Here is a 21,767-nt window from a genome sequence, read left to right as displayed (position 1 = left end):
GGTACTGTATCTGCTTCTACCATTTGGATTGTCTCCCTGTTCTATTGAAGATCGGGCCAAGGGTCATGTGTGACCTAGACACAGGATCTGACATGAATTGTGACCTGATGGTCAAGATTCAATGTATCCCCTGAGCAAGCAGGCAGGCTCCATTAGCTCAATGGTAAAAAAAATAATCCAATACAAACATACAATCTGACTTCAGGCACCAACATTCAACATAGATAACTGCCAACGTCGGGGGGTAATTTGACAACTTTTGTGTTTATTGACTCATAAAACATTCTTCAAACAATAAAACAATTTTTAAATGTCCGTTTCTGTACAATGCTCGCTAAGCAGTTTTTATTCATATATAGAAAATGTAAGAGGAGTCGTGTTAAAATTACAAAACTCCTTCAAATTTTAATGGCAGGTACTCTGGAAAAAATAACAGCATTCCATTCAACAAATATTTTCAAGCAATAAATATGTATTTATAAATAGTGTAAATTTACATCAAGATTAGAAACATAACAAAACAAAATCACAAATTAAACTTTTATTCCGTAAGTCCGTGTGCAACCCATTTTTCTTTGTGACTTGGCTAGTACATTTTTTTTCTAAAATTTTCCTTTTTTTTTACCTAAGAAACAAAAAACAAAAACTCAACATCGTAGTTGCAAAAAGAACAAGACCAAGATAAAACAAAGCTGTAAAAAAAAAGAAAGAAAGAAAAAGAAAACAATTATCACCTAAACTCTTCACATAAATTTTTTTTAATAGATTTTTTACTGTCCAAAAGAGTCTTTAAAGTTCTATCTACCATAGAAGAAGACCAGACTAGTGCTCCTTATCTACCATAGAAGACCAGGCGCGTGCCCCTTAAAGCCTAATTTATACGTCGTTGCACGACGGTGTCGTGCATCGGAAACAGGCGACCTACAAGCTCACAACACGCAGCGGATGTGACGTGTTGTGAGCTTGTACGTCACCTATTTCTTTTACGTGCACCACCGACACACGATTATTATAAACCAGGCTTTAGGAGGACAAAAATAAAGGGAAACTAGGGAGAAAATCCAATGAAACAAAACAAAGGGGGAAGTTGATATTTTATCCCTTTTAACCACTTAAAGCCCTGTTTTACTCATAAGATGCTGTCTCGTGGTGAAAAGAGCCGGTCTACAAGCATTTAGATCGGATATTTCCACAGTAAAAAAAACTAAACAAAAAGAGAATTGAGACATTTCCGAAATTTGGGTCATCTTTGAAAGACCTTGCCTATAAAAAGGCATGCACAACATAGGGGCTGGAAGTGGTTTAACTGGATACAGACTACTAGAGAGAGACAGAGACTGAGTGAGAGTGAAAGAGTGAGAAAGAGACAGATAGAGAGACAGACATAGACAGATAGACAGATAGAGACAGAGGAGACAGAGGTTGTCAAGTCAGTAGTATTTTCCAGGGTTGTTGTTGCCAGTTGTGACAGTTCATTATCTACAAAAAAAACATTTCATTAAGCATCAACAATCCAGCCCCCTTCCTTCCCCCCCACCAGACAGTTTGTGATCAAATCCATAGGAAAAATCCATTCAATCAGGGGGTGGGTGGGGGAGCAGAAACATTGTAGTCGTTTCAGGAGGAAGAGTTAATCCGGGTTCATAACTTCCAGTCGCACGATGGCGTCGCAAAAACACGCAAGACCTGAGCTCAAAATGCGACGCGTCGGCGGCACATTGCGAGCTCGTAGGTCTTGCGTGTTTTCTGGGCTGCCCCTTGCCGCAACACGCCGTCACGCCCTGGAGCATAAATAGGCTCTGTGCACAGCCATATTGGAAAGAAATCGGACCTCTTCATTACTTCCTTCACAGGTGTTACCAATGATACTATGTAATTTAAATATCATTTTTTTAATCATTTTTTTGTTTTTTTTATAAAGTTTTTTACTGAATAGGTGCATGGTCTACCTACGTTTTTTCCTTAGATTACCATTTCTATGCATTTGATGTATTCGTATTGATGTATTGATGTATCACCTTTTATTGATGGTGATGTATTGATGTTATTACCTTGCTTATTGTAAATCGCTCTGGATTAAGAGCATCTGCCAAATGCCTAGATTGCATTTTTTTCTCAATGGACCCCCATAACTCTGAGGGAGCGTGTCTTTTCGACACCCGACTCTAACCCTCACCTCCGTGGAGTGAGTCGCTAACCTTCCAGTCGAAATGATGGTCGTTTGAAAGAACGCGATTTTCCCAACTCTGAGAGAGTACAAATTGAACCAAATGGACACCTTGAGACCCACTGGTGTAGCCAGAGCGTTTCCAGTGAGCCAACATGCACAGCATCAAACACCCTTTGACCAGAAACGGAACATGGGCCTTCATTAGCATCATCGTTAACACCTGTGGAGGAAGTGAGCAAGAGGTTCAATTTCCTTTACCATATGGCTGCTGCACATAAGAGCCTATTGGGCTTTTTTTAAGAGTCCTGTATTGGGTTAAGAAGAGTGCTTGTGGCTCCCCCCTGTGGTGGTTGGGGGGTATACCCACAGCACTTGGAAACAGGGTTTGCATAGACACACACGGACGCTTCTGGCCGCTGCGGCCTCCCAAGCCGTCGCCATGGAGACCAGCCATGTGGAGGGGGTGGGGGGGAGGGGTGGGGGTAGTAAAGACGGCCTTGGCTTTCCTGAATATCAGAAATGGTCCGTTGCTGTTTGTTTCTGGGTGTTTTTTTGTTTTTGTTTTCATGTTTGTCGGTTCTGTTCGTTTTCTTAAAAAATACAACTTCCTGTAAATTGGGTTTTCGATGGCTCCACAGAAGAAGGAGGGGGAGGAGGAGATGATGGGGGTGTGGTCTAATGTCAAGATGATGATGTATGAAGAGGAGCGGCCTGGAAAGAGACAGACAAACATTAATCAGCACATACAGTTAAACAGCAGTGTCAGTACACATTTGCCCAGAACCAGTGCACTTAACTCATTCTCTGCCAATGACTTCGCTGGACGTATTCTTTTTTTACCAAGGTCCAGCCTGCAGATGACGTCACTGGACGTCTTTTTCTTTCTTTTTTTTTTTTACACAAGTTAGCGATGAGCCTCATCTTGTGTTTAAAAAAGTGGAATCACAGCTGAAAAAGAGCTGAAAAAGAACTAGAGATTGACGTCATCGAAAAGCGCCCCTCCCGTCCGCTTCTTGTTTATTTTTTTCACTAGAACGTACATCTCGTACGTATCGCGTCACATCTAGATCTAACACTGGAGGTTTCAATGCTGAATAACTTTGGCTAGGAGCGGGGCTGTAAGATCTTTTAGTTTTATTTTTTAAGTTTTAGCTGCCTAAATATCATAACATTTTGGCCACCAAAACTACGTCATTTAGTCGACAGAAATGTATTTTGGGGGCCGTGATGGCATTGTAATGCCTGATTTAGCTGCATGTGAGTGTGACACCTGTGCGCAACAAAGAATAAAATGTCTTAGTTTTACTGGATATCTTCTCCCTGACATTTTAGTGTAGTTTTTATTTGTTGCGTATTGTTGCGAACGTAGATCGCATTTAAGTCTGCTGTATCAGCGGACGTGGTCGCTTCTCTCCCTTAGGGCGTCTTACTGGTGTATTTAGTCAGAGGTTTAGTCATCACAGGTAGATCTTGTCAGTGAAAAAAACACTAACTTACTAATGTTGACAGAATTGTTAACATATGTGTATTTAGCCGGGAGGCGCTCTCCATTCCGACATGTCGCCACTCCGACAGTGACTTCTTATTGTCCGAGTGGCAACACTTCCATAGAGGTTGAGGTTAGGGTTAGGGATAGGGTTAGTGTCGGAATGGAGACATGTCGGAAAGGAGACATGTCGGAATGGAGAGATGCACTCGTATTTAGCCATAGTTTTAGTCATCACAACTCAGTTTTCATCAGTGAAATAACAAAAACAAAACCTACTGTAACTTACTAATGTGAACTGGTCCTCCATCCTGTGTTGTAACTTAACTCATTGTCTGCACCCTCCCGAGTTTCCCGAGTTATTCCCGTTATCTGACTCCGCCACACCCGAGTTTCCCTAGTTTTGTGCCAGGGTTGGGCCAAAAAAAGAAAGAAAAAGGCTCAAATCTACTTTTATCTACAAGGCATGATCGTGATTGCAAAATTGCATGTTTGACCCCCATAACAAACCCATATTTCACACATGGCAGCCATGTTTTTTTACATTTGAAGAAAACATAATGGCTGCCATCTCATGAATGCCTGAACGGATTTCCAAGCGGATGTTTTTGTTTGAAAGCTGGGAACGGCGTGCACACATGTGGCGTGCATGATCCGTGCACTATGAATTACATGGAAGTCTATGGAGACTTGTGGCAGCCTGGCACTTTGGTAAGGTATGTGTTATTAATGTGAACTGGTGGTAGACCTGCATCCTGTGTTGTAACTTACTAATGTGAACTGGTGGTGTTGTAACTTACTAATGTGAACTGGTGGTGTTGTAACTTACTAATGTGAACCGGCGGTGTTGTAACTTACTAATGTGAACTGGTGGTGTTGTAACTTACTAACGTGAACTGGTGGTGTTGTAACTTACTAATGTGAACTGGTGGTGTTGTAACTTACTAATGTGAACTGGTGGTGTTGTAACTTACTAACGTGAACTGGTGGTGTTGTAACTTACTAATGTGAACTGGTGGTGTTGTAACTTACTAACGTGAACTGGTGGTGTTGTAACTTACTAATGTGAACTGGTGGTGTTGTAACTTACTAACGTGAACTGGTGGTGTTGTAACTTACTAACGTGAACTGGTGGTGTTGTAACTTACTAATGTGAACTGGTGGTGTTGTAACTTACTAATGTGAACTGGTGGTGTTGTAACTTACTAACGTGAACTGGTGGTGTTGTAACTTACTAATGTGAACTGGTGGTGTTGTAACTTACTAACGTGAACTGGTGGTGTTGTAACTTACTAATGTGAACTGGTGGCGTTGTAACTTACTAATGTGAACTGGTGGTGTTGTAACTTACTAATGTGAACTGGTGGTGTTGTAACTTACTAATGTGAACTGGTGGTGTTGTAACTTACTAATGTGAACTGGTGGCGTTGTAACTTACTAATGTGAACTGGTGGTGTTGTAACTTACTAACGTGAACTGGTGGTGTTGTAACTTACTAATGTGAACTGGTGGTGTTGTAACTTACTAATGTGAACTGGTGGTGTTGTAACTTACTAATGTGAACTGGTGGTGTTGTAACTTACTAATGTGAACTGGTGGTGTTGTAACTTACTAATGTGAACTGGTGGTGTTGTAACTTACTAATGTAAACTGGTGGTGGTGTAACTTACTAATGTGATCTGGTGGTGGTGTAACTTACTAATGTAAACTGGTGGTGGTGTAACTTACTAATGTGAACTGGTGGTGTTGTAACTTACTAATGTGAACTGGTGGTGTTGTAACTAATGTGAACTGGTGGTGTTGTAACTTACTAATGTGAACTGGTGGTGTTGTAACTTACTAATGTGAACTGGTGGTGTTGTAACTTACTAATGTGAACTGGTGGTGTTGTAACTTACTAATGTGAACTGGTGGTGTTGTAACTTACTAATGTGAACTGGTGGTGTTGTAACTTACTAATGTGAACTGGTGGTGTTGTAACTAATGTGAACTGGTGGTGTTGTAACTTACTAATGTGAACTGGTGGTGTTGTAACTTACTAATGTGAACTGGTGGTGTTGTAACTTACTAATGTGAACTGGTGGTGTTGTAACTTACTAATGTGAACTGGTGGTGTTGTAACTTACTAATGTGAACTGGTGGTGTTGTAACTGGTGGTGTTGTAACTTACTAATGTGAACTGGTGGTGTTGTAACTTACTAATGTGAACGGGTGGTGTTGTAACTTACTAATGTGAACTGGTCGTAGACCTGCATCAGGTCGTCCATCCGGTGCTGCTGCAGTACCACAAAGGTGTCCAGGGTGGCGCTGGCCTTGCGGGCACAGTCCTGACAGTGTACCACGTACTGCTTCTTAGACAGCAGCTCACTGCGCACAAACAGCAGGTTGAACACCTCCACCTGCATGGAGAGAACATACATGTGAGGGTGTCAAGAATTTTTTGAACGGCGATTTTATGAATGCAATTTTTATATATATTATCGCCGGGTTTTAAACGTGAGCCTAAAGCCGACAAAGTGGCAGATCTACAATATATAAGCAATGTTAGCTTGTATTAACCACTTTTTCACTTTCAGTAATATATACATGCTGCTGCTACAGTATAAAGACCAGACTGTAATGAAAAAAAAGGCTGTTGCCATGGACATAAGCATGCTTCCTCAGTGCTTGTTTTTTTTACCGCATTCAACATCATGGACACACAGTGTCAAGAAATAGGGAATGCATTACAGTGTTCAACCCATGGGATACCGACCTCACAGATGGTGCAGTAGTGGGCAGGTTCGTCTCTGTTCCTGGGCCTCAGCACCGTCTCTTTCCCAGCTGTCGTTAAGGCTTCTTTCACCCACTGACACTGTTTCAGTGTCCGCAGCAAGCAATACCTAGCCACGGAAGAGACAGGGGACTAGTCCAACAACACAACAACACTTGGTTTCAAGGATTATAATAAGGACATAAAAGCTGGACTTTCTGACACTGTTACATGATCTCTCTCTAAGTTTGCCAGTCGCAAACCGCTGGATCAATCAGCACCAATAATAATAATAAGACTTATACAGCATAGTTCCAAGTACCCAAAGTCGTAAAGAGACGGTGATCTTTTGAAGGAAGGGGTCTTAAAAGTAGGGATGGAGCACGTTAATCTTTATTGATAATGAGCAGCTTATCGATCCTGCTTATTGAGTCAGGCTTTTATCGAGCCCACTATTGAGCATTTTCTAATAGTTTGTGGAAAGACGACAAGTTCTGAACAGAACTGGTATCTTTTTTATTGACCAGTTTGTGCCTAACCACCATCTACAGTATAAAGATGACAATTGACCAAAGTAACAAATATTATCATTAAAACAATCAATAAGTGTTAAATGGCTTTATATTATGAATAGTACTGTAATCATGTTTTGACATTCTATTGTCTTGATTGTTTAAACATGACGTCATGGGCCGCTATGCTCGATAACACGCTTGATAAGCCCAAAGCTTATTGATACCGGGTACTCAATAGATTTGCTATCGAGTTTGTAGCGGACCCTTGTTTCGAGCTCCATCCCTACTAAAAAGGTGGAAAGAGTGCCACCTGGTCCACATATGGAGATGACAAGCCTATTTATTAGAGCATGGCCGTCTAGCTCTGAAATTGGCCTGAAAAGGAGACTTACTTGATCATCTCAAACAGCTTGTGGTCGGACACTTTGATGTTGCGCGCCATGTTCCAGGAGAGGTGCACCATGGGAACCATGGACTTGACGCTCTGCAGCTTGTTCCACTCGTAGCGCTCCACAGCCAGCTTGTATTGGTGGGCTACACACACACACACACACACACACACACACACACACACACACACACACACAGGTTAGGCTCGAGGACAGGTATTTCCCTCCTCTCAACAGTGCTCGTATGCCTCCAGCAGAGAGAGAGAGATCACCCTGGTATGCTCTTGTATCTGTGCGTTGTCGTAAACTGCCTGCTACGGCACCTGTTTACCGGTAAGTTCTGCCCTTTCGTTACGGTAATATTACCTAAAATAATTATTATAAAATAGATTTTGACAATAATTGTGCAAGTAATCGTCCAAGTCTGCATCGCGATGCATCTCTGCAGGCACGTGCACACATAGACATGAAAGGGGGCTTGAGCCCCTGCCCTTTTATCATTCTGTAAAAAGTGCCCTCGCCAGACCATGAATGCAGTTTTTACTAGGGTGAAAGAAAGGCAAATGCCCCCTTTCCATGCTGAAGGCGGCATTCAAGAGAATTGCCTTGTCCAAACTCTCCTGAACTTGAATGCAGCATCTTATGTTGAAAGAATTGCCCTCTCTGTGTAGAAATCCATGCTGTACGCCACATCTCCAGTATTGACTTGATTATGTTTAGTTTAGAGTGGTATCAAGTACCGAGAATAGCCAACCTCCAAGCTCAAAACGCGTCGCAGTTGTGAGCTTGGAGGTCGGCTATTTTCAGTATTTTCACCAAAAGGCTTTTTTTGAAATTTCAGCCCCTGCCTCTCTTAGATTCTCTGCACGTCCCTGCTACTCTGCACAAAGTACAAAGCCAGTGTGCGTACCGGTGAGGGGTCCAACGTTCCATGCGATGTTGTTGCACCAGCCGATGGCCTGCACCCAGTGGACGGTGCCCGTGTTGAGCCACACCAGGTCCCCAGGACGCTGGATGAAGCGATACACCGGGACGTCGGCCTCGTACAGGTCCTCCAGGTTGGGCCACCACGACCCCATCAGGAAGTTGATGTTGTTCCTGAACACAGAGCACCACAGGGGGGTGGAGTTAGGTGCCACAGTTAATCCCACTGATCAGTTAAAAGGAGTACAGTAGTTCACCCAAACAATTACGTATTTTATATCAATTACATGATATGAAGCCTTGAATTCATTTCTGTTTTTATCACATTCCTGTGAATTTGTGTAATTGACAGAAAATAAGTAATTTCTTTGGTTGAATTACTCCTTTATATCAAATATTACCAGATAATGGGAAATCTACAAGCTCACAATGCGTGATGCAATGTGTGCCAAGCTTGTAAATGTAGAATGTGGTTGTTGAGTATGAGTGTAACATGAAAGTAGGTAAATGTACTAGATCTGCAAGTGAACAAAGTATGGAATAGGGCTTAAGAAGTGGCTAAAAACAGTGGTGTGTGCTGTGCAGTGGTGTGTGTTTCTCTTACTTTTCACAGAAGTTGCTCATCACCCCCCAGTAGGGTTCTGGTACAGCGAACCATTCACAGTCTCCTGGGCCGATGTTGATGTTGACCGAACAGAAGTTGTTGTGTTCCTGATGACCTGCGGGGGGAGCCAGAGGACAGCCGTCATCCACATTGAACACTGACAACAACAATTACAACAACTAACTGATGGCCGCAGTTTTCCAATGCACAACATGCACAATTTGCTCTTCCAATATGGCAGCAGCCATTGTAAAGAAATTGGGCCTCTTCCTTGCTTCCTTGGTGTTACCAATGATGCTAATTAAGGTTGTGTTCCATTCTGGTCAAATGAGAGTCAGGGTGTTGATATTGTTCATGTTCACTGGAATCACTCTGCTACACCAGTGGGTCTCAAAGTGGTCCAGGGACCCTAATGGTTCCTTGAGTGGTTTCCAAATGGCCCTGTTACAGGTGTGTAACTCTGAGAGTGTACATTGAAGAAGGCTGGATAGCCGAAACATTTGTCATCTGATTTAAATATGCAATAAAATTAAAAGAAAAGCAACTCTTGCCACTGTGTGCGATCCATTACCCATAAAATACTCGGAGTGTACACATGGACAAAACACACTATAGAGTTATGGTTTGGTGATGATTATACTTAGTTATGCAATGAAAATAGCAGATGTACATGCTAACAACACCTCGCAACGTGAGGCGTTGTGAGCATGTAGATCTGCTATTTTCATGTCGATCAGCTATTTCCAGCTTCTGTTGAAGGTGTCACACTCACAGTGTGTCTGTGTGTCAGAGTGTGTGAAGACATAGCAAAGCCCAGTGCATTGCATACTACAAAAGAACCAAAGACGTTTGTTCGGCTGGCGACAGACTACAATGTGGCGTCATTCAGATTCTGGTTATTTTTTCCGGCTCTTGGGTTATGGCTAAAAATGGCAAAAAATGTGAAAAAGGCTAGGGATGGAGCTTGTTCATTTTTATTGATAATGATCACCCAAAGCTTATTGTTATCGGGTTTGTAATGGGCTCGGGTTTCATACACACCATGATATAGTAATACAAACGTGTGTGTGTACACACACACACAGGTGTACAGACCTGGTATCCTGCTGCCAGGGACCTTCATGTAAAGCGTGACGGTGTTCATGCCCAGGATGGTGTGGCCCACGTGGCTCAGCAGGTTGCCAGCAGAGACCACCCTGGCAAACGCCGGCAGTTTACTGAGCTCCTGCAGCTGCTGCTTCCACCTGCAGGACAGAGGACAAATATATATCGTTGTTGTCGGGTGGAAACCATGTATGTCCAAAACCATTCATTTGTATTTATCATTTTAAAAATGATTTAAACTAGTGAAAATAGCCGATCTACAAGCACACAACGCCTGTAGATCGTCTATTTTCACTAGTTTTGTGCGACAGTCTTGTATGATGAAGCAGGGCTTAAGAAAAAAGGGTACCGATTTGAAACTTGGAGATACGAGGTTGACGATATCATACAGTGACGATATAATTCTAGGGGTCCTTGACATTAAAATGTTTGAGCAGGACTGATATAGAAACATATGTTTTTCAGAAAAAAAAACATTAGGATTTAGGATACATTTAAGGGGTTACAGTAAAGCGTGACTTACTTCCTCTCGTCTGACACGTCGATGTTGGTTCCAAACTTTATGTGCTTTAATGGACCCCTCCTCTTCCTCGCCACACTGAGCAAAGTAATGAGGAGACATGAGTTACATTCTGGAAGAACAGCCCAGAGGAACATTAGGCTTCAACTAAAACAGACATTAGTGGCGGCACACACTGGGTCAGTTACCCGGCATTGGCCAAGCTTCGCATAAAAAGGCACTGCATATACTGTCAAGCATATACTGTAGAATAGATTCGGTACCTCTCTGCTGTCGCAGGCTCCGTGTCCGAGGGCTCTTTCAACGCTTTCTTTTCATTCTCCTCCTGAACAAACACACACACACGCACTTTTAGTCCAGTGGTTTCTGAAAGTAAACAGGGGTTCTTGGAGGGGTTCCAGGGGGTTCCCCAGCTAAATTTGTTAATATAGCATCACAATCATTTTAACTCTTCTCAATTAGTAGATGTACAAGCTCAGCATGTCACATGGTGGCATGATATGAGCTTGCTATTGCTATTTTGGAAAAGAATCTTGAAAATGTTTGGAAATGTTTTGGCACAAATCTTCTCTTCTGGGGGTCCCAAAAAATACATTTGTGGGTGCTTGACATGAAAATATTCAACTATGTATCAACACATTGAGTGCTTTTCCCAGACTAAAGTCTGGATTTAAAACCCAGACGCGGAGAGCTTTTCCCAGTTGGTCGGGATATCGCTTTTGGAGATGACATCATCTTACAGTGAAATTCTCAGTTGGCTTCAATGCAATCCTCGGCAGTAAAATGGCAGATTGCGTCCATTGTCAGGAATTTCTTTCACCTGACCGTATCTAAGCGACAGACAGTCACGGTAACAATTTTTCTTTTCCGGGCGAAAGAAGCCATGTTCGATCGATGTTTCAACATGGACACGTTCGTGGCTTCCGTGGGTCTTCAAAAGAAGGTACAATCAATGGAAAAACCCTGGCGCAAGCCATTTAAATAATTATTTATATACCTGGCACTACATTTACTAATAGTTGATTGAAAATATAGCGCTTATGCTATGCAGGGGTTGACACGAAGGTCTCATTGGCACTTGCCGTCAGGCAAGTACAGGTCATGTTCTACTTGCCAAAAGGTCATGCCCACTAGCTCGAAAAGTAAATTGTTCATTATAAAATGATAGGTAAAATTGTATTTTTAATTACTGTTCAATATTCTTTTTTTACTTTCTGGGGCTGTGCGATAAAAAATGTCATACCTCATTTTTTATCCAAATACCTACATCTATGATTGAATATGACTATGGGTTCACACTTGTTATTTTATATTTTTAAGTGTAGCAACAGTGAAAACAGCACATTATAGCTTAACAGTGCTCTTATTTTACATTCCACAGACCAGAAGACAGAGCGCTGTGGCCACGTTCAGGTGTTTAGACAGATATGTTGTGTTTAAAGACGGTTGCGTCCCCTCTCAAACGAGCACTGGCCCGGTCGGGCAACCTGAAAGCAAACTTCACCTGTCCGAAGGTTTTATTTACCTGCCGGGGGTAGGTGGGCAAGCCTTAGTGTCATTGCCTGTATTAACTGTTACGACTGCTTGTACAAGCTTCAGGGCAAGGTGGAGTGTGTGTGCGTGTAAGGCTGTCACAATTATTACATAATAGTCTAAACGCAATTATTTGAGCCAATCCAAATTATTTTGAATAATCGTCATAATCGTTTCCATGTTGAGAAATGTTAATATAGTTAAAAACACTTAACGAAAAAAAAAGTAGTGGAAATAGCAGATCTACAAGCTCACAACGCGCCCCGATGCGACGTGTTGTGAGCTTGTAGATCGGCTATTTCCCCTCTCAATGCTCTTTTTTAAGTAAAAAAATGTAAAATGTCAGTAATTTATTTGCGTATTTAGGTTATGTGTACTTCAAAGTTATGTGCAACTTCAAAGCCTACAAGCCAAACAGAAATGTAATTGTCAACGACAAATACACAATTAAATCGTTAATCGCAATTGTATGAGTGACAATTAATCGTCATGTAAAATGTCATAATCGTGACAGCCCTGTGTGTGTGTGTGTGTGTGTGTGTGTGTGTGTGTGTGTGTGTGTGTGTGTGTGTGTGTGTGTGTGTGTGTGTGTGTGTGTGTGTGTGTGTGTGTGTGTGTGTGTGTGTGCGCGTGCGTGTGCTGCTGACCCGCAGTGACTCCTGGAAGGAGGCGGCCTGGTACTGTGCATATTTGGCGATGGTGGTGTGGGCGCGGGCGCTCTCGCAGCGCCACATCTTCTTGGTGCCGCTCAGGTCCCAGTTCTCGTCGGCGGGCTGCGACAGCTGCGTCCGCACCTCCACCAGGTGGTCGGGGTTGGCCTCCACCAGGGTCTTGGTGGAGAACAGGCCCAGGTCTGTGTGACCACAGGAGGGCGACAAAGAGTCAAGTCAATAATACCCTTTATAACCCCTTAACTCTGACAGTGTACAAATGGAACCAAATGGACCCTTCAGGGTCCATTTGGCATAAAGGAACCCACAGAGAACCTGGAATCCACTTTGAGAACCACTGCTTTATAAGAAACTGGAAAGCATCTTGTGTCACTTTACATTGTAACCGCTTTAACCATTGTTTTATACTTAAGCTATTAAAAAAAATAGCAGATATACAAGCTCATAGTGTGACGAGGTTGTCGATTTTTTGAAAAATCATTAACAATTTTGAATAGATCTTTTTTTAAAGCCAACATTTGTAACTCAACACTTTGCTTCTGGGGGTTGTATTTTGAGATGGGGGTCGTCGGCCAAATAGCCTACATATAATTTGGGGGGTCCTTTACATGAAAAAGTTTGAGAACCACTGATATAGAAACATACATTTATCAAAAACCTTAGAAGGATTTAGAAGACATTTGCAGAACCAGACCCAGGTCTTAAATGGGTTGAATGTAGTTATATAGCACAGTATGAGTCATCAGAACCAAGGACAGGGTTTTCGATTAATCTATTCTAACGTGTCTGATAAAATGAATCTGGCAACTTAAAAACTGTCTAGGATGATGTTTTGAAATATCCCTTTAATGCAGAGGTCTTCAACAGGGGGTCCGGGACCCCTAGGGGGTCCTCAGAGTTACTACAGTGGGTCCTCCAAATCTTCCAATCCTTTTTATATTAACAACTTGAACCCTAGTGTCCATATTCTGAGAAATGTAGCCAAAAATAGCAGATCTACAAGCTACGGCTATTTTCGGCAAAGAGGTTTGGTGTAGAGGGGAAAAAGAGCAGACTAAGTACAGAGTAAAAGGTCAAGTTTATTAGATAATGATGGCTCAAGTGGTTAAATATCTGATAACAAAATAACTAAAAAAAAAGTGGATGGTTGTAGGCCTACTGTCAGGCTGTACTACTGCAGAGAGACTGTCAATCACTCCACTGACAGTACACTTCTGGTTTCGATATGTGGTTGCCAAGCAACACACCCATTTGGCCGATTTTGGTTGACACTGCTTAGCAACTGAATCTTAAAAAAATTAACACATAGTGCCCCAGCCATTGAAGGTTAAGGTTACGTAATAAAATTATAGAAAGAACATGCCTTTTTTTGGGTATTCTTACATACACATACAGAGTCAGATGACAGTGATGGGTTTGCAGGTCTTAGGCTTATGGTTGTGTGTGTGTGTGTGTGTGTGTGTGTGTGTGTGTGTGTGTGTGTGTGTGTGTGTGTGTGTGTGTGTGCGTGTGTGTGTTAGGGTTATGACGAGGGCTGTGTGTGTGTGTGTTATTGTTATGTTTGTCTTATGGTTAAGAGTTGTGTGGAAGAAGCCCAACAAATCCACAGTGAGGCCTTCAAGCAAGTGGAGCCTGCAGCACCACCTTTGCCCAAGTGGAGCTTGCAGTACTACCGCGGCCCAACCACCTGCAGCAGCTGAATTAAATGTTTGGATCGGGAGTCAGGTGACACGCACAGGTCGGTCCTGGACCAGGTGAGAGCAGGAGTGGACCTGGTGAGACGTAGGAGGGGCCCGGCCAGGAGACAACCCATAGAGCCTAGTCCTTCCAAGCGCCAGATTGGTTTACCGTCCAGTCCCAGCGGATTGAGTGACCCTATCTTAGTATCTTCCCCTAATATGACTGATTGTGGATAGCTACTGGGACGTACACTTAAGTCGGGACTTGATCACCCCGGCTGGGTCAGCTGTAGGGAGGGTGTATGATGTTGCTAGATCCAAAATGGCGGGGGACACCATCGTGAGCAATAAGGGGTTCAGCGTCTTGTTCAAGGACACTTCGACAGTAACTCTGGGGAAGCCCGGGATCAAACTGGGAACCTTTCCGGTTGCCATGCTCTACTCTACCCCTGAGCCACAGCCACCCCAACAAAAAGAGTGGTGTGTCTCTTAAGGTTATGTGTCTTATTGTTAGGGTTGTGCGTGCCCTGGGGTTATGGTTAGGGTTGTGTGCGTGTCTTAGGGTTAATGTATGTCAATATGTCTTACCCAGCTTGAGCGCCCCGGCCAGGCCTCTGATGACAGTGACAGGGTTGGAGGGGTTTGTGCAGAACTGGTGCAGAGGTGGGAAGAACGCGTCTCTCTTGTTCTCCAGCTGACAGAAAAATACACATGGGTCCAATCAGTGTCACGTTTATTGCACAGAAACTCAAAATGTATTACTTTCGGAGTCAATACTTTGTTTTCAGACAACACGAGATGCCGGGCGTGAGTGATGGTGTGAGTTTCATAGATTAGTGGTCCTCAACCTTTTCAGGCCGCGACCCCCAAAATAATCCCCCACCCTGACGAGCACTAAGAGTTGAGGCATTACATTTAGTATAATATGGTTCTATTCTGAAAATAGGGGATCTACATGCTCACAACGCCTCGCGCGTGCATTGTGTGTGACGGGTGCACGTACGATCGTTAACGTTGCGACGATAATATCCATCTGATCCTTTTGATACGGGCCCGATCAGTAAACATCCGCCATTTTACATTGACTTTCAACAGGGCAGACTGAAAGCCCTACTTTGCAGGGCTGCGCACGTCACGCAAACCAGGAAGCGTGCGTGCCCTATACGGCCTTAAGCCTTATGGGTAATGTATTATTTTTGCTAATCTGGCGATAAAATAGTAATATTGATTATTACCAGTACTTATTGGTAGAAACGCCAGGATTGCCAACATTGATTTAAAGAAGTTGATCATCTGGGGACCCCCCCACAATAATTTGGGGACCCCTCTGGGGTTCCCGACCCACAGGTTGAGAACCACTGGCATAGATGCCGGGTGTAGCTGGATGTAGGGATGGGGCGATAATAACGATTATCGTCCCATCCCTAGCTGGATGCTGGGCGAACTTACATAGATGCTGGGGGTGGGTGGGTTGAGCTTGTCCTTGGGCAGGACAGGCGAGGGCGGTGGGGGCAGGCGGGGCGGAGGGCATTTATCCAGGAGGATGCTGCTGTTGGAGAGGCCGTTCTTCCCCAGGTTCCTGGACACAAGATGCACAGACACAGGACTCTTTTATAGCCACGGCACAAGAAGTAGTGGAATTCCTTGACTACCTCCCTTAAAACATGTAGCTCGCTGGCATCCTTCAAAACTGCCCTGAGAAGAGGAGGAGGTAGTTATTACTTCTCCCATAGACAGGCCCTTGTTTCCCCTATCCTGTACATATAGTGTTTTTATAACTGCAATAATATTGAATGTTTTTATTTGCTTGCTATTTATTATGTCCATGAATTAAATACTGAGGGCTTCCAACGTAAAAAAGACTGTAAAAGGTCTTATTTGGGATGTTGCTTTTAGGCAGGGTGTTCAACTGTACTTCTCCATTTTTGTCTAATAAAATAATCATTCAAATCAGTCAATCACAGATGTGCCATTACAAAGCTTCACATATCCTGCCATATTGATAGCCTGTAGTATTGATAGTAATAGTACCAGGAGGTCTCATAGCAGAGATTAATATTGGTTTGGTATAATACATGGCACAGGTTCCCATACAGTGGGTTTGGGATGCAAATGTGGTTCGCGGACAAATTTTAATTTGTATTATGATTTTTGGTTTCCTAACTTTTGTAATAAGAGCTCACTTCTCGTTGCAGAGCTTGTAGACCTGCCATTTTCACTGGTTTGGGTCCCAGGTCTCTTTTGGGTCACTAAAAGGTTTGGGAACCACTGACATAATGGGAGTTCAGGGAAAACTGATTGATAGTTGGAAAGAAATGGACCCTTACAGGTCTAACTCTGAGACTCTGAAATCTTGACAGTGTCAAACGGAAGCAAATGGATGCAGTTGTACAGTTACAGTATACGGACATAGTTGAATTGATTTAATTGTGTAGACTGCAATCCCAGAGACAATTTTTTTTTAGATTAGAACGATCAGAACACAGTTTTTTAAGTGCTCCTGTTGCCACTGTGTGTGATGGGAGAAAAATATCTGCATAGCAACACAGCTGCCCAGTAGCCTTTCATTTTTATTTACTGTTATGTAAGTGTTTCTCTCCCTTGAATGTTGTAGTGACTCCCTCACACCACTGGGTGGAGACATTTTCAAAAGAAAGCCTGACAATCCAAGTCCAAATGTGTGTACAAATGGAACCAAATGGACCTTTCAGAGTACATGTGTAACTTCTCTTATTTTTGGTTAAAACAAAACATTTGTCATTTTGTTAAAACGTTAAAGCACTATATTCTGATAGTAATCATTGCTGTGTTTGTTCAATAACAGGGCTCTCCCTGTCTCTTTAGTAAGCAAAAAATACATTTTCATGTGGATTGCCAATCTTGACCAATCAGGAGAGAGTAGTGTTCCAATTTCAATTGTCTGATCATTTCCTTGTGTCATTACTTCCCAGACTCCCGTTACTGAACAAAAACTCCATTGCAATGATTACTATCACAATATATAGACCTATTTGACACTTTCGTGCCCCACAACCTCCTGGTGGGGGCTCCTCACTGGCAGGTTGAGTCAGTGGGATAGAAACACAGTGACTACACAGAAATGTGCGTGGCAAGGAATTCATTGGCATAACGAATACATTAGGGAGGGGGGGGGGGGGGGGGGAGAACAAATAATAGCTACTCTTAAAAAAACACCTAGTGTGAATTGAGCGGTGCCATTTCTGAGTTAATTTAATTAATTGTCCCACAAAGTTTGGCCAATGTGACCCTGGGTGTACAACAAAAAGATGGAGGCCAGATGGAGGCCACGCTTCAGAGCCCGGACAAAGCCAGGTGTTGGAGCTCAGCTCCTTCCAGGAGCACCGCTCAAATGTAACTTAAAGATTTAAACAGAAAATACACTAGCATAGAGCCCTGGTCAACCATAAAAGGTGTGAGCGGTTAAGTGAACAGCGTACAAGTGGATAAATGAAGACTGGTGCAGTGTGTGAGAGCGTTACCTGCAGGCTTTCAGCACGTCAGTGGAGCTGGGGTAGATGGAAACGGACGACGAAGACGACGTCGAGCCGCCGGGAGCGCCGTGCTGCTGCTGGGACGTGGCTTTGTTGAGACGGGGCGGGGGAGTGGCGGCGGGGGCGTCAGCCTTCAGCGGGCTCCGAGAGTCCTCCGAGAGGAGGGCGGCCCCTTTGCCCCCGCCGTTCCCGTTGACGGCGGGCACAGAGGAGGACGAGGAGGGCTTTGCGGTGGACGTGGTGGCAGAGGAGGAGGGGCTGTGCGGGGCGGCCGGGTGGCTGTGCTCCGTGGACCTGGGCGAGGGCGTGGCCGTGGATATGGCGGAGACGGGCGAGGAGGCGGCCGACGAGCCGCCCGGGGCGTGATGGTGGTGGTGGTGGTGCTGGGGGGTGGAGGAGGAGGAGGCGGGCAGGGCGGCCGGGTGGATGTTGTTCAGTTTCTTGTGGGGGGCGGCGGTGGCGGACATGTTCCCCCCGCCGCCCCCCTCCTCCTGTTGCTCCCCCACCGGGCCCCTCCCCCCCGCCAGCAGGGCAGAGAGCCTGGGATTGTCTGCGCCGAGGCTCAGCTTGTCGCCGGCCTCCGCGCCGTGATTATTGGCCACGCCCTCCGGTTCCGCCGCGGCCGGTGGCGTTTGGTGGCTGCCGCCGCCGTCTTTGGTAGGGGCCGCTCCCGCTCCTCCTGAGGTGTGGGAGTGGGGGAGGGAGGGAGGGGACGGGAGGTGGTGGTGGTTCAGGGCCTGCTGCTGCTGTTGGCGCCGCGGCGACACGGCGCCAGTGGAATGTCCGACCTGATTGTGAGAGTGCGGGGGGAGGAGGAGGGCCGAGGAGGGCGAGGGCGTCTGGGGGTGAGAGCCGTCCCCGTTGGAACCGGCCGCCGAAGAGGAAGAACCCTTCTGAAGCCCCTGGAGGAGAGAGTTTTGTCAGTTAGATCAGTGGTCCTCAACCTTTTCAGGCTGTGACCCCCAAAATAATCATATTTTAACTGGGGACCCCCCACCCTGACGAGCACTAAGAGTTGAGGCATTACATTTTGTATAACTCGGTTATATTGTGAAAATAGCAGATCTACATGCTCACAACGCCTCGCAACGTGAGGCGTTATGAGCATGTAGATCTGCTATTTTCACAATTTCTGCGTCTAATATATGCCAATTTGGCCAATGTTTAATTTGTCATTTTAGAAGTATTAAAAAGTCCAAAGATTTTCACTTTAGAAATGTGCAGATACCCTCTATACACTTAAACGTTATGTTGGTTTGTTTACTGTTGAGTGAGAAAACAATGTTGCACATTAAGTTATTCATCTGGGGACCCCCCAAAATAATTTGGGGACCCACCTGGGGTCAGGTTGAGAACCACTGAGTTAGATGATGGTTTGTGGGTTTGGTCCAATTCCAAAGCCGTTTGTTTCACTCACCGTGCTGCTACGTGGCCCCCGTGCAGGGCTGTCACGAATACAACAGTTAAATCGCAATGATTTAAAATGTGTTTGTCGGTGAATATTGGGACAATATGAATTACATTTTAATTTGTATTTGTCTTTTAGGCTTCATAAACAAATGGTGCACAGGGCAGATATGACAAATAACTTATAAAATGTAATAACTTTATACTATATAATAAATAATATCTGTGATTTATACAGCGCTTTTCTGAGTACTCAAAGATGCTTTACATGTGTGCGGGGGCCAGGGGAGAGGACACAAAAAAAAACTTTATTAGAACTCAGATAAGCAAAAGATAAGAAGTACAACACTTGTGTGTGTGTGTGCGTAATAGTGGAAATAGCAGATCTACAAACTCAAAAGGTGTAGTGACGTATGCTGAGCTAGCTTGTAGATCTACTATTTGCACATGGCTCACCTGAGAGGAGTTTAGGTGCGGGGTGCGGGCTGTCATGGCGTCCTGGTGGCTCTGGGGGTTTGTGCAGGTGTGAGGTAGCAGTGCAGCGTCGGCGCCAACGCCGCTGCTGGCAGGCTGCGAGTAAGGCACGTCTCCGTTGGGTCCGAGTGTCTGATGATTACTACCACCTCCACTACCACCACCACTACTACTAGTGATGGTACCACTGCCGCCCAGAGACAGGGGGTCCAAGTGTCTGTGTGCCCCGGCGGGGCCCAGGGGCCCGTTGACCAGCGGCTGAGGCGGGCAGGGGGTCCGGTGGTGGTGGGGGGGGCCCAGGTGGGGGCGGGAGGGGTGCAGGCTGGGGTGGGGAGACGGGAGGGAGTTGGAGGAGGGGCCGTTGGGGAGAGACGGCCTCAGCTGGCCTCCCGTCGAAGAGCTCTGTCTCATCTGTGGGTGGGTGGGTGGGTGGAGAAAAGATACAACCACAGACTGGTTAACTGGAGTTAACACTGACACCATAGCAAAACGAAAACCCTTTGAAACCAGGAAAGCATACGGTCATTTCAGATTTCTGCAAGTTCATATCGCAGCGCAACTATGAGCTCGTAGATCTGCCATTTTTGGAAAAAATTAGAACGTTTGTGTACATCTTAGTTTGAATATATGCCTTTTTATTAAAGAGAACAGCCAAATATAATTTTGGGGGTCCTTGACATGAAAAGGTTTAAACACTGATATTGAAACATGCATGTCTCATAAAAAGGATAGGATTTAGAAGACATTTTTAGAATCGGTCTTAGTTACATCACAAAAAATAGAAAAATAGGGCTTAATTATTAGGACTAATTGATTTTTTGTAATAGTTTTTTGAGTATTATCAACTTAATTATCATAATAGAAAAATAACTAATTTCATCTCAATTTGGCAATAAAAGAGAAAAGAAGAAAATAAATACATCATTAAATAAAAGGGATTCTTGATAGAATAATTGCTTAGAAGTTAATCAATAAGACCTTTTGTGTGGAGTTTTAACGCAGCATTCCCCTAGGGAACAAGGACTAACAGACGTACATTAAAGTGCCTATACTACAATGTACATGTATACATCCGTTTTAATTATGTATGTCCCCTCCATAAAGACACATTCTGCAGCCATACATTATTCAAGTGTGCGTGGGCACCAGCGTGCACGTACGTCGTACGTGTGTGTGTGTGTGTGTGTTTGCATCATGTATGAGGGCTATATGAGTGTATTTGAGAATATAAACATGTGTAAGGGCGATTCCATTAAAATCGATTCTCAAACATTTCTAATCAGTTTAAATCCTAATTATTTCAGTCATATTGTTTTCATATGGACTTTAACGTTATTTCCAACAAAAAGATATAATACCAGATGGGGTTGTGTAAAAAAGTATTGGCTTTGATGGAATCTTAGATTAGGTGTAGTTCTATTAGATGCAGAAACAAAACATAATTGCTGTATAAACATTAACGAGTGTCAACGAGCGTCAGCAGCACAGTGACACACCTAACCTCAACACACCTCAGCTCGATTTTGAATCGTTGATGAGAATCGCGATTCTTACATGAATCTTATTCTGACTAATAATGCAATCAATCAATCAATCAATCAATACCTGCTGCTGGTGTTGCTGCATCATGGTGAGCTGGGCCTCCAGCTGTTCCAACATCTGTAGCTGGAGGGGCTTCAGACTGGCCCGGTTACTCCTCAACTGTTCCAGCAGCTACACACACACACACACACACACACACACACACACACACACACACACACACACACACACACACACACACACACACACACACACACACACACACACACACACACACACACACACACACACACACACACACACACACACACACACACACACACACACACACACACACACACACACACACACAACAGGTTAGCCTCGCTTTAACCCTTGTGACATCAACAATCTTTAATTTGTTTAGTTTTATTTATTTCAACTACTGTACTTCATGAATGTCATACAATGTGGGTATCATTTTTAACCTTAACCCCGTGCTGAGT

At 44.1% G+C, this 21,767-nt stretch overlaps 1 protein-coding gene across 3 annotated transcripts in view; it reads right to left on the bottom strand.

Moving 5' to 3' along the window:
- Positions 1-309: 309 nt before the first annotated feature.
- LOC308280475 (lysine-specific demethylase 6A-like) overlaps positions 310-21,767 on the bottom strand; it is a 59,369-nt gene continuing 37,911 nt past the window's right edge. The window contains exons 15-30 of one of the 3 annotated variants that reach the window (XM_080720749.1): positions 21,346-21,453; positions 19,723-20,151; positions 17,848-18,761; positions 15,797-15,926; positions 14,936-15,041; positions 12,645-12,850; positions 10,728-10,789; positions 10,468-10,542; positions 9,936-10,084; positions 8,841-8,955; positions 8,223-8,410; positions 7,316-7,457; positions 6,412-6,538; positions 5,885-6,055; positions 3,946-4,053; positions 310-2,881 (exon numbers count right to left, since the gene is read on the bottom strand). In XM_080720749.1, coding sequence (XP_080576875.1) covers positions 3,985-4,053; positions 5,885-6,055; positions 6,412-6,538; positions 7,316-7,457; positions 8,223-8,410; positions 8,841-8,955; positions 9,936-10,084; positions 10,468-10,542; positions 10,728-10,789; positions 12,645-12,850; positions 14,936-15,041; positions 15,797-15,926; positions 17,848-18,761; positions 19,723-20,151; positions 21,346-21,453 — 2,991 coding nt within the window. In that variant the 3' untranslated portion in view covers positions 310-2,881; positions 3,946-3,984. Of the gene's footprint in view, positions 2,882-3,813; positions 4,054-5,884; positions 6,056-6,411; positions 6,539-7,315; positions 7,458-8,222; positions 8,411-8,840; positions 8,956-9,935; positions 10,085-10,467; positions 10,543-10,727; positions 10,790-12,644; positions 12,851-14,935; positions 15,042-15,796; positions 15,927-17,847; positions 18,762-19,722; positions 20,152-21,345; positions 21,454-21,767 lie in introns of those variants that run through there. The other 2 variants (XM_080720751.1, XM_080720750.1) reach the window with 2 other exon arrangements.

The sequence above is a fragment of the Nannobrachium achirus genome (genome assembly GCF_963921795.1).
Source record: "Nannobrachium achirus genome assembly, chromosome: 24".
Taxonomy (NCBI): domain Eukaryota; kingdom Metazoa; phylum Chordata; class Actinopteri; order Myctophiformes; family Myctophidae; genus Nannobrachium; species Nannobrachium achirus.
The sequence above is the reverse complement of the archived record's forward strand: the minus strand, read 5'-3'. Positions and strand labels throughout refer to the sequence as shown.